Source organism: Mustela putorius, unplaced genomic scaffold (assembly GCF_011764305.1).
Source record: "Mustela putorius furo isolate JIRA1106 unplaced genomic scaffold, ASM1176430v1.1 tig00003896_pilon_pilon_pilon, whole genome shotgun sequence".
Taxonomy (NCBI): Eukaryota; Metazoa; Chordata; class Mammalia; order Carnivora; family Mustelidae; genus Mustela; species Mustela putorius.
The window spans coordinates 2,295,814-2,308,350 of NW_025422045.1; the positions used below are offsets into that span (position 1 = coordinate 2,295,814).

General features: G+C 43.8%; 1 protein-coding gene across 3 annotated transcripts in view; it reads right to left on the reverse strand.

Moving 5' to 3' along the window:
* ALDH1A2 (aldehyde dehydrogenase 1 family member A2) overlaps positions 1–9,836 on the reverse strand; it is a 93,562-nt gene extending 83,726 nt beyond the window's left edge. Inside the window, exons 1-2 of one of the 3 annotated variants that reach the window (XM_004777289.3) lie at positions 9,508–9,835; positions 9,011–9,200 (exon numbers count right to left, since the gene is read on the reverse strand). In XM_004777289.3, the coding sequence (XP_004777346.1) occupies positions 9,011–9,127 (117 nt within the window). In that variant the 5' untranslated portion in view covers positions 9,128–9,200; positions 9,508–9,835. Of the gene's footprint in view, positions 1–9,010 lie in introns of all 3 variants that reach the window. The other 2 variants (XM_045067405.1, XM_045067404.1) reach the window with 2 other exon arrangements.
* Between the last annotated feature and the right edge of the window lie 2,701 nt (positions 9,837–12,537).

The following is a 12,537-nucleotide window of genomic DNA, read 5'->3' on the forward strand; positions in this document are numbered from 1 at the left end:
AATCAACACAATGCAAATTAAAATGGCAATGAGATACCATTTCACACAGATTGACCAAATTTAAGAAGTCTGAGAACTCCTAGCATAGGTGAAGATGGAGAGTAGCAGGAGCTGTGATAGACTGCTGGTGGCAGCGGAAACTAGCATAACAGTGTCGGACAGAAATTTGCAATCCCTAATGAAGATGTAGATCCACATACCCTGTGAGCTGGCAAAACCACCTTTCAGTATACACCTTAGAAAAGCCTCTCACCCAGGCGCCTAAGGAAATATGCTTAGGAATCTTTAATGCAGCATTACTGTAACAGCAAAATGCTGGAAGTACTTTAAATGTCACTAGCAGAATGAACAAAAAATTGTGATACATTCAAAGAATGGGATCTGACAATGAATGAGTGAATGATGAGGAATGAACTGCAAATACATCCAATAACATGGAGGAATCTTGAAAACATGCTATGCAAACAAAGCAAATTGTAGCACGGTGCCATCTATATAAAAAAATCAATGTGCAAAACTAGAGTATATATTGTTTATGAATACATATAGATATATAGGCACGTAAACCTATGGGAAAGATAAATATCTCTGAGGAAGGAAAAGGGAAGAAATGAGAGGAAGGTCACAGGTGGTGCTTTGGTATATTTCTTTCAAAAAAAATAGCAACAAATACTGCCAAATGTTAAGAACTAACAAAACTGGGTACAGGAACAAAACATGTTGGTTGTGTTATTCTCTATAATCTTCCGTGTGATTGAAACGTTTCATTTCCTGTCACATAGGTCTAACAATACAGTGTGCTGCTGGTTTGCGGAGCCTGAAGCCTCTCTTTCCCTTCTGAATGCTCACACAGCTTGTAGGATGATCGTCTCAAGCACCTGCTCATCTCCTGTTACACACCACAGTTAGAGTGGCGCAGGTCCTCACCCCACATCCAAGTGGGAACCCTCCCCAGCCTCTTCAGGGAAGGGCCCACATCTCTAGATCTTTTCATGCCCCAACAGTGACTAACAGTGCTTTGTACACAAGTGGCCCAAATAAATGTCAGATGAGTAAGCAAATAAATAAATTCAAGTAACCAAAAGGGTAGCTCTGGCTGTACAAATAAAAATGACCTCAAGATACTAAACTGAGATACCCTTCCCTGTGAAAATCAAATTATATTGATATGAAGGGTATCAGACTCTAAAACATAGATGGGAAACCAGAGTTCACTGCTTTCGGGTGTGCTCAGGAATTTAACCAGTCATACTGATTCCGGGTCTCCTCCCCCAAAAGGATTCTGGGCAAAAGTCCAATTTTCACACCTAGGGAAATAAGACTTTATGTTATCCTCTGTAGACTTCTATAGACACTTCATAATTTTGTCTTATCAGGCAAGGTCTTCTTGTGTCCCCCTTTTCCTTCCCACCATAAATACTCCATCATTACACACGTATCAGCCCATAGATTAGGTGAATGTATTGGTTATGGGAACTGGGGAAAGAATGAGCTTTTTTCTGTCTGTTACTTGGTTTACTTAAATCCACAATATTTAGTAAGATCCACTTACTTGAAGGTAGGTTTCATCATATCTGTGAGAAGAGCCCGTAATTTATACCATTTTTTGGACTAAGTTTAATCTTTAAGAAATCCCTAGAAATGACCTGAGACAAAAAACTCTAAGAGTCACTGGACTTAAGATCAGAAGATGTAGGCTAGAGGAATGAAAAGAATGCATGAGAAAATTATAAAAATATAATCTTTAATTATTTTGAAATTTTCTCCCTATATTTTTATTTATTTATTTATTTTTAAACATTTTATTTATTTGACAGAGAGGGATCACAAGTAGACAGAAAGGCAGGCAGAGAGAGAGGAGGAAGCAGGCTTTCCACAGAGCAGAGAGCCTGATGTGGGGCTCAATCCCAGGACCCTGGGATCATGACCTGAGCCGAAGGCAGAGGCTTTAACCCACTGAGCCACCCAGATGGCCCTCTCCCTATATTTTAAAATCAAAACTGAAAAATGTTTGGAAACCCCTAATATCCTAAATTCTTCGCAAATAAGAGACAGGTGTGTCCAGTTTTAGCTGGACAATAGGTTTTATCTTTCCAGAGATCTAGGGCTAAATCAACTGTTACTCTGGCTCTCCAAAGGTCAGCATATGATGAGGAAAGGAAACAGAGCAGCTAACTACTTCTGGAGGTAACAGAGCTGAACTGAAGTAAGAAGCAAGCTTCCTTCTATAATAAAAATTAGAATGTTCACTCACAGACATTCTAATTTTTAACCACATTCTACAGAGGTCAATAAAGCCCTGTGTTTAGCCCCAGGGAAATTTTGTTGAGAGCCCAGCAAAGTCTAGGTGGTGAAAGCACCCAATTATTATTCCAACTGGAATTTTCAAAGGTTGGAAGTATTTCCAAATCATGTGACCCAAGAGAGACATGCTGTAAATAAACTCATTAAGGGTTCAGATTTTGAAGGGAAACATTTTAAACATTATTTCATCTTAAAGGCCAACAAACGAACAATGTAGAAATGCCAGAGGTAAGAAATTCTCAATTTGGATACTCTCATGTATCTGAAAGGTAAAATGGAATGGAGCTTAAAGATCTATTTGGAAAGGCAATTAAAAATTATCCAAAGTGGGGTGCTAGGGGTGGCTCAAAGTTGGTTAAGAGCCTGAACTCTTGATTTTGGCTCAGGTCAGGATCTCAGGGTCGTGAGATGGAGCCCTGTGTCCAGCTCCATGCTCAGCATGAAATCCACTTGAGATTCTCTCTCTCTCTCTCAAAATAAATAAGTTCTTTTAAAAAACTATCCAAAGTGACATTATGGCAATCGCTTTTATAATACATCAGATGTGGTGTCTGAGGGGAAATGACTGGCTTTGCGATGATCCGTCACAGCAAATAAAAAAGTTAGTGAAATGCTAGAAGGGCTTTCAAAATAATCACTGCATGGTGGTTTTACTTTCTGGAAGGTGAAGTGCCCCAACACTGAGCAGTGAACACCAATTAAAATCTGTTTCATTTTAAATTATATGAACTAGGATCCTTTCCCCCTTCTAAAAGGCATATATATCTTCCGAGAATGTCCTCAAATGCTGCTATACCTCCCAGATTTATGTGCCGAAGACTTGGCAACATCTTTGCCCAAACTGCTTAACATGCCAGAAATGGCTGCTGGCCATTTGACACTTAGGACTGGCCACTTGGGGTGTGCTGAGGCACATTAATGCCAAATTTTGGCACAAGTGTCAGGTATCTAGTTTGATTATCAAAATACTGGCGGGGTGCCTGGGTGGCTCAGTGGGTTAAAGCCTCTGCCTTCGGCTCAGGTCATGATCTCAGGGTCCTGGGATCGAGCCCCGCATCGGGCTCTCTGCTCAGCAGGAAGCCTGCTTCTACTTCTCTCTCTGCCTGCCTCTCTGCCTACTTGTGATCTCTATCTGTCAAATGAATAAATAAAATCTTTTTTTTTTAAAAAAAAAAAGAACAAAATACTGGCTAAGAAATTGTTTAATTCAGTGACTTCTTAATAAAGAGAAGATCTAAGTAGGGAAACCTCCAAGGGATCTCATTTGATGAAAATCCAATGTAAATATACAAAGGATCCATATCTTCCCAGAATATTAAACTCTTACAACTAATTAAGATAATACACAATGGCCTGTTTTATAAGATTTTATTGACTGTACAATTCCGATCTTTCTTAAAATGGGCCTTGGTTCATCCATGGCTTCAAATGTAAAAATGAAATGGAGTTAGCCCTTGGCTGAATGTCAACCTATGGACTTTCGCCCAGTTATTCATGTAGTCCCGACAACAACCCGATAAGGTAGCTACTATTATCTCCCATCTGGGAAATGGAGCAATTGTCAATTACATTGACAGTAGGAGACCACAACCATAGCTTGCTTACCATTGCGTCTCCGGGCCGGGGGCACAGCCAGCACTGTGTGCTGAGTGGGCGATGACAGCCCACACAGCTAATAAGTACATGTTTGACCAAGGTTTGAACAAAGTCCGAGCCTTTCTTTTTAAAATCAAGGGCTTAGGAACTTTTTCTAAAATGTAGGCCATATGATCTCTGTTGCAACTACTTGACTCTACTATGTAGTCCAAGAGCAGTTCCACGCTAATATGCAGCTGAATGGGTGCGGCCTTGTGCCAATAAATCTTTATTTACAACATGAGGCAGATCATCTGCAGTTTGCTAACCGCTGCAAGCTGTGACTAAGATAATTAAAAAAGACAAAAATATACATCATCTTTCTATTTCATTATCAGCTAAGAAAGACTTGAGACAGAACTGCATATGTTGGTATGTGAGACGATTTTGGTCTGGTCCATGGTCTGACCACCGAGTGTGGGTAATGAAACAGAGAATGTACTATGCATGCCTGGCTTCTCTTCAGCCTGGCTACAAGAAAATCAGACCTCACCAAACAGGCTCCTTGGATGATCTTCTACCGTCAAATAGAAAAACTATCATTCCTTATTTTATAGAGGTGGAAGACTGGATTGTCTTAGCAAATGATGATTCCCAGTGGTAGCATAAGACTGTACAGTAGAAGGCATCAGGATCCTAGGAGAGTTATCTAATTCAAGCCCTATAATTAAGATGGTTAGCTTCTCTAGTTTAAATGGCAATGACACAAACATCAAAAAGCTATACAATTATGAAAAAGTATTCTTTGAAAATCTGAGGTTCCTATAAACATGGAAGTGTGATTTACAATTTATGATCAAGACAATCTTGATTAGAGGTTTGGAAACAACTAGACCCACACCATCTTTTAAGAAATAATCCCTGGGATAGGCAAGAGTCTTGCCCTAGACCTAACAGCAACAACAATAACAAAAATTCAAAGGCACATCAAAAATAGTAATTTAAAGTCAGGGAATCAAAAGCCATGGATGTAGCTACTTCTTAAGAAGAGTGGACCAGCACGTTTTCCCCTCTTTGCAATAGAAGCAACACAAAGAATAATGATTTAAACTCCTTCTCTCAAAAAACCATGCCAAAACAAAACAAAAATCCAAAAACAAAACAAAAAAACAACTATGTGACTATTAGGAAAAACAAAACATACGGTGAAGCAAGTTCCAGCAGTTTTTTAAAAGTCAAGGCCAAGGTCTTCCTTATCAATTATTTCTACCTTTTCCTATTCTCTCTCTTTCAAAAGGTTTTGCAAGGATCAAATAAGATACACATCAAAGTGCTAAGTAAACCATTAGGCCCCATAAACAATGTAAGTGGCATTATACATTTTATTATCATTATTGTTATTACACTGAACCACTGCCATGCTGACAATTTTTGGTACTCAATCTTTCTAATAAGGCCCTAACCTCCTAGAAGGCAAATGCCCAACTAGTATAACAGAGAGCACTGTTGTTAGAAATACTAACAACACTCGCATGCCACTCAAACAGCTTTTGGACTGAATTGAAATTGACCCCAGAAAACAGCAGATGTTCAATACAAAGTTTTTAAATGAACAAACAAATAAACAAATAGTAGTTACTCAACACACATGAGCTCTGATTTTCAGTTGATTTCCTTTATTTTTTTCTCTTCTAGTTACTAGGTCAGCACTCCATAAATGTTCGCTTCCTCCCTCTGTTCTCGCTCCCCACAGCATCAGATGCTGGAAGAAAACACAACCTCTTATGTTACTGTTAGTTAAAGGCATAAATGGCCACCAAGAAAACACTCAACACCAAGACAGCACAATGTGTGTGTGTGTGTGTGTGTATGTGTGTGTGTAACAGGGAGGAACCACTGGAGCCAGAGAAATGATAGAGACAATAGAGAAAGTACGGGGGGGGGGGGGAGATAAAGACCGAAAGATTCCAAAGACCTTCTGGGAATCTGGAAGAAATCTCCCCTGCAGTTAGGGGCAGTCAGTAAAGTGCTAGCCTTGATTTTACAATGTGTGAACTCCTATAATATATTCAGCCATACGAAGTTTTAAAAACCAGACTGATGAAAGAGAAACAATTCTGAAAAGCTTTAATTCATAAAAACACAGCTAAAAGCAATCAGATTCCTGCAATAGCTGATAAGCAGTCTTCTCAGAATACAAGCAAGAGAGCACATATTCTCTTGGCTTCAAAGTGGTCCCCTTGCTACTTCTTGCTGGTGGACTTAGCACTCTTTCTTGAATAACACAGACTTTGAAAACCACCACCACCACCACCATATTTCTTAGTAAGGAATCATTTTTAAACCTTGGGATCTAATTCACTGCATTAAGGAAACCAAATTAGACATATGCCAAAGTTGGTACTGCCATTGATCCTTAGTTAGTCTAAAATGAACTTCAGAGGGGGAGGCTTATTTTTAAAAAGAAACATAACTGCATGAAAGCCAATATAGGAGCACAGCTTTACCCCTTTCAGCATCCATGGAGACCAAACTGTAATTCTGGAGTATTTTCACTGGACCTTTGACAATGGTGTAACTTTTATTTCTGATGCTCTCCCCCATTCCCCTATTTATAAAAAATGCAAAAATACTTTTAGAAGAATAGTGAAAAATAGAGGAAAATACAATATCAAAGTTTTCTGAATGTATGCTACTTGAAATTCTCATAATCTGACCACTTACACGTAGGTAAGTGGTCAGTGACTTTATGTTGATGCCCAAAACACATTTAAAAAGCCTGTTATAATATCCTTCCCTAAAGATGCATTTGTTTAAGAAGCCAAAAATAATGAAGGACCCATCTTGTTTACCTTGTACTATTTTGTGAGACAAACACCGTATTTGTTTATGTGTTACTCAACAAGCCCTCCAGCATAGTAATTTCTAAGTCATTACTCTTTTAAAAATTCCTGATGAATAAAGGTACTATTGCTCTAAAGGACGAAGTGTCCATTCTTTTTCATTCTTCTGTTTCAAATTACCAATACTCCTCACGTCTGATCATAAGTGAATTTTTAGAAACGTTTCCACTAATCTTATTTTCCTCTTAAGCAACAATCATTACCCGTTACCCTCAGCTACCAAGAGAGCAGCTTCTGCTCTTCACGTTAAAAAAGCTGCTCGCCCATGACGCTTGTCTCAGAAAATTTAGAAGTCTCGCTAAAAAGCTAAGGAGAAAAGCTGCTGGAAATGTTAACAGATACCTGATTTAACAAGGTTCTGTGAAAAGAGCTTGCCTTTAGATTAGCATTACTCAATGTTTACGAGGGTTGTTTGTCAAGCCAAAAATAAGGTGCCTCCTCCCCACAAATTAAAGAGTCAAGTTACAATCCATTATTTCATTTCTGATTGTTTTTCTTTGTAATAAGTGGGAAAGTGGATACTGGATAAAAGTCTCTCCGGAGCTAAAAGACTCCACATTAAAGGCTTCAATTAGCTATAAATCAGTTGTCTTTCCTACTGGGGGAGAACAAGAGAAAAAGAGAGCAAGGGTAGTTGGAGAAAAAGAAAACTGGAAGAGCTTCCAAATTAAATTCCAAGATACCTACTGCATACCTAAAACTCCTTTCTCCGGCTGGGAGGAAAAGCCAAACAAAAGTTAAGACTTAACTGGAACCCTCCTAAATATGAGAGTTCGGTCCTGTCTCACGGGTAGATCTTGGATCTTAAGACCTTTAAAGAGAGGCTGATGAGGTTAGGGACCCTCATAAAACAAAACGTTTATGCTGTACACTTTCCCTGCTTGTTCCCAAACCCAGATATGTGCCCCGCGTTGGCACTATTGTTATGCAAACAGTGTCTAAATGGCTGTAACCATTAACGACCTCCCATTAAAATGGCTTTCAAAAATTTGTCACACCATCTAAAAAAGCTAACAGGTACATCAAACCCATCATAAATCGGGCGTTCAGAACACGAATCATTTTGAATTGTATTCTAAAACTAACACAAGGAAAATTTCAATATTCGGATTTTTTTAAAAAAAACTTCTCTTTCGATCATTAAGCCAGAACCAATTTACTTTTTGACAAATTTAGTTTATCTTGTACTAAGCATGATAAAGTTGTAATAAACAACGTTAACCCTCTTGTGTGCGCGCAGTGTGTGTTTAATCGTGAGAAATTTGGGGTAGAAATCAACTGAAAGGATAGAAAAATTAAACAAGAGAACTGTAAAATGAACTCCAGGGAACATGACTTTAAATCCCATCTATCTCTTCCCCACTCCATGCTTTAACGTTATAATCACCCCCGTGTGTCTAATCAATATACTTTTTCTATGTGGAATTCGTAGTAAGTACATTCACTTTCCATTAAGATAGGGAATGCATATGCTTTTCTATGTGGTGCTAACAGCAACAGATATTCCTGCTTGGCAGACCCAAGATGTCAGAGTTCGTTATAAGAAATGCTTGCTTTTCAGTCCGAAGGCGAGCCCGTTCATTTGCACACTTTTAGAGAGTTCCCGAGTTTTCCGGGACAACTGCCACTGCCTACAACATTCGAACGAAACGCCGGTACCGGAGCCGCCCGTCGCCGGCAGCCAGGTTTCCGCGCAATCTGCAAAGGCGGCCGGAGCGCCGCGCGCCGGGTCAGTTCCTCCGGGAAAGCCGCTCCGCACGCGCGGGCTCCTGAGGACCGAGCGGGACGCGCAGCCCAGCGGCCCCTGAAGGCGCGGAACCGCCGGGAGGAGCGGCCGGGCTACGTGGCCCACCTGGCGGGAACCCTTCCTCCCCACTTGAGGAGTCGAAGCCGGGCCGACGCCTTGCCCGAGGCAGTCCGGACCCCGAGAATCGGCTCCGAAGGCAGCGGCAGGCGCGGAATGGGCAAGGAGCCGTTGACCGCGACCCCCGGCGCCGAGCTTCAGGTTGGGGCGAGTCCCCGAGGCGTCCCCGGACCCCGGCAGGCCTTCGGATGCCCCCAACCCCGAGGACGGGGGGCGTCCCTCCGCTGCGCGGGGATGACAGGCAGGCCGCGGCCACCCCGGCCCCTTGACCCCGTCACGCCGCCCTCGCCCCCTCACAGATCATGGACAGGAAGGAAGGTTCTAGAAAGCCTCGGCGGACGGCAGGTCTTCGCCGGCCGCTTACCTTGGTGTACTTGATTTCGAGGTTGGGCGTGGGCGATGGCAAGAGGTGCAGGGACGCCATGAGGGCGGCGGGGTCGGCCTTCACCTCGCCGGGCATCTCTATCTTACTGGAAGTCATGGTGGCGGGCCGAGGTCTCGCTCGCCCGCGGCGTGGGCTGTGCGCGCGGTCCGCGGGCCGGGGGCGCGCTCGCCTGTATATAGGCAGGTGTCAAGCTGGGGCTTTTCTTATTGGACGTGAGGGCCGAGGCGCGGGGGGCTGGTCCATCCTACCTAGGACGCCCGGGCGCAGCCCGGATTTACATAAAGCCCGCCGCCCGCGCCGCGCGGCCCGTTCGCTCGGCACCCACGGTCAAGTGTGGCCGGCGACACCCGGGCCCACGCCCACCCCGCTGCCGGCCTCGACGGCCAGAGCCGGAACCCGCGACGCGACCGCGCAGGGCTCGGAGAGCGGGACCGGCCTCGCCCCGGCACGGGCGGCAGCGGCGGCGGGGGGCGCACCTTAGAGGATGGCGGGCGCGGGTCGTGACCCCAGAAGCGGAGCGGGCGGGGGGCTGATGCGGTGTTAGCGAAGGAAGCTTCCGGGGCGCGGAGGGCGGCTCTTGGGACGCCGAGCGGGATCGGCTACGGATGGGGCGGGTCTGGGGCCCCTCCCACCCGCGTCTCCGGCCCAGCCGGACACGCGTTCCTCTTCTCTCCCCGAGACCCGGGGGGCGCCCTCAGCTCTCCTTCCAGGGCCGGGCGGCCCGGCACACGCCCACTCCCCACCGCGGAGTCCGAGGCGCGCCACGGCCGCAGGGTCCGGGACGGCTAGTGATGAGTGCGAGTCCTTCGACCCACGCTCAAAATTAAGTATCCCCGCAAGGCGGCCCTCGCCCGGCTTCTCCCGCCCAGCTGCTGCCCTCTGCCGGCTGGGACCGCCCCGGGCGGTCTGAGCTGCGCCCCAGGATGCGGGCCTTGGGTCCTTACAGGCTCTTAGGAGTTGCATGTTTCATTGGCCCGTCTCTCTTCTTGGATCCCCCTTCCGGACCTTAACTCCTCGCCCCCAAATAACACAATGATATATTTGCTTTGCTTTTCTGTTGTTTTTCACGTCCAGAGCTATCATTCCACCAGACATAGGGCTCCTCATATGGCTGCCCCTTAGGGATTGAGCTTCCCCACCTATACCCCCCTAATTTAGTTGTTCATGTAGCTCTAACCGGCTTTCTTCTAGTTTGTGGGACCCTAGAGGTCAGCATGTAGGTGTACGTCCAGAGCCCAGAGATCCCCTCCCAGGATGGGCTTTGGGCTGGGTGGTCCAAATCTGGGCTTCAGACAAAAAGACCTTTATAGGTCACTTCTCTTCACTCCCAGTGTAAGATTGACAGGGCCCTTCTAATTCATATCTTTAATGCCATATTCAGAGCCCTTACAACCTCATTTCTCCAGATGTTAAGGGTCAGTCAGAAGAGATCTTGCCTTAGATACTTTCCCTTACCAAAAATACCTAATACTCAGTGCCTGGGAAATAACCAAACAGACAAAAATATTCCATTTTAGTATTAGGTCTGTAGAAATAAATTCCAGCCTCTCAGAACCAAAGTGACTACCCGAGGTTACCTAAGTGAATTACCTCAGCTTTAGGCAATAGAAAGATCTCAATTCACAAGGGGATCGCTATGGCCAAAAATTGTGTTCTAGTAAGAGGCTATGTCCATGAGATACAGGTGTTTTTGTTGTTGTTATTGTTTGTTTGTTTTAAGCCTTGGAGAGTTGGAGATATAATTGAGGAATAAAAAAATAAATAAATAAAGTCCCAGAGTTAGTTCGGGAGAAAGGGAGAAGATAGCAGCAAGAGGGAATCAATGGCGCTAGGGGAAAAATTCTGCCAACATGTTTTGTAAGGCACAGTACTGGAGACTGGGTTACAAGTAAGGTGGGCAGCCCTTATCATCAGCAAGCTGTAATCCCCTCCTCACAGGGAGGTAGATCACTGACTATGAGGTGCTGTGGGGAAAAGTTACAACAGATCATCAACCACATGATCTGGGGCTCCACTAAGGAAGAGGTCAGTTCTCTGGGAACGCTGGCCTTTGAGTTGGGCCTTAAAAGGAGAGGCGAGGCATCCACGGGGGAGGAAAGGACAGAGTAGAGAGTAGAGCCGTAGATCAAAGGCATATAAATTTGAGGGGGACATCAATGTGACTGGAGGAGCAGCAGATGAGCCTGGCAAAGCAGTTGACTCAGTTTGTAAGGACCTTAATTCTGGAGACACTGAGAAGCCATCCAAAAATTCCAAGCATGAGAAAAGGGAAATCTGTATAAATTAGACTGATAAATGAATATTGTCAGGAAAGGCTCTCCACAAACTGTAAATCATTGAGCTATATTCTTCTCCAAGCATAAGACAGGGTTGTCCTCCCTTGACCCACCTCTTGCTTGCTAACTCCGGCTCTAGCACCATGCCTGGAAAAATCTCTCCCAGGGAAGGAGCAGTATGATGGAACCATTAACATTCGTTACACAGTGACGTAGAGCAAATAAAGAGATTCCCTCTTTTCCAGGGAGGAAAAGGAGAATCTCTTAGCTTGTCCTCATAAACGGCTCCAAAGGTCTAGTGCATTTTTTTTTGGGGGGGGGAAGGTGTCCTATTCAAGATGGGGGACAAAATTGAACAGAAAAGAACAGTGAATAATAATGACTTCTTTAGTCTACATTTTCTTCATTTCTGTTCACAGGACTTACTCTGCTGCTATTTCCTTGTAAGGCTGCAGGACCCCTCTTCTCACATTTTTAGTCTTTCCTTCGCTTCTCTTTCTTTACTTCTCTTGTCTTCTCTTTGTCCTACTATTTTCTCATTTCCTGTATGGATTTCACCATGGTTAAAGTGGCCATCTTCCCCACAACTACCTTCAGATGTCTAGCATTTTGAAATTCACCCTTTTCCGTGATTTGGTGAAGAAACATTTTTTCCCACCCTTATAATGTTTCCTTCTCCCACCCTCTCCCATCTGTAATTATTTATTGTTTAGGATACATCTTGTTTATAAAACCCCTTGCACAAGGGAACACAAGCTATGGCGTGCTCTATTTCCTTGTGAAAACAATTTATTAGGCCTGGTGGAGCCAATATCCTGCAGTTGTAGAGGAGAAAAATAAATTCTTGCCTCATATTTCCTCACCTAAATAACAGAATGCAAAGTTGTAATTTTAAGGCATCTGCTTTATGTGGAGTTAGATTTTTTTTTTAAGGTATGAAACTATAGCAGCCTGGGCTTATGTTTAGTTTGCACTTATGGGGGAACGAATTGAGAAACATGGTTTAGAAAATCAAACTGTTCAAAGAAACTGTTCCTCCCAACCAAGGAACACTTGGTTTTGACAAGGACTATGTCCAGCTTGAACTGTAGGCTTCCGTGTTCAAGTGCTGTTTCAGCCTCAGGTGGCCTTGTTAATTGCCTTCCTGTTCCCATTACTAACCATGCTGACAGCCCACCTTTTCTAACAGATATACTTGCATTTTAATTTATCTGCAAAAATAAATCACAC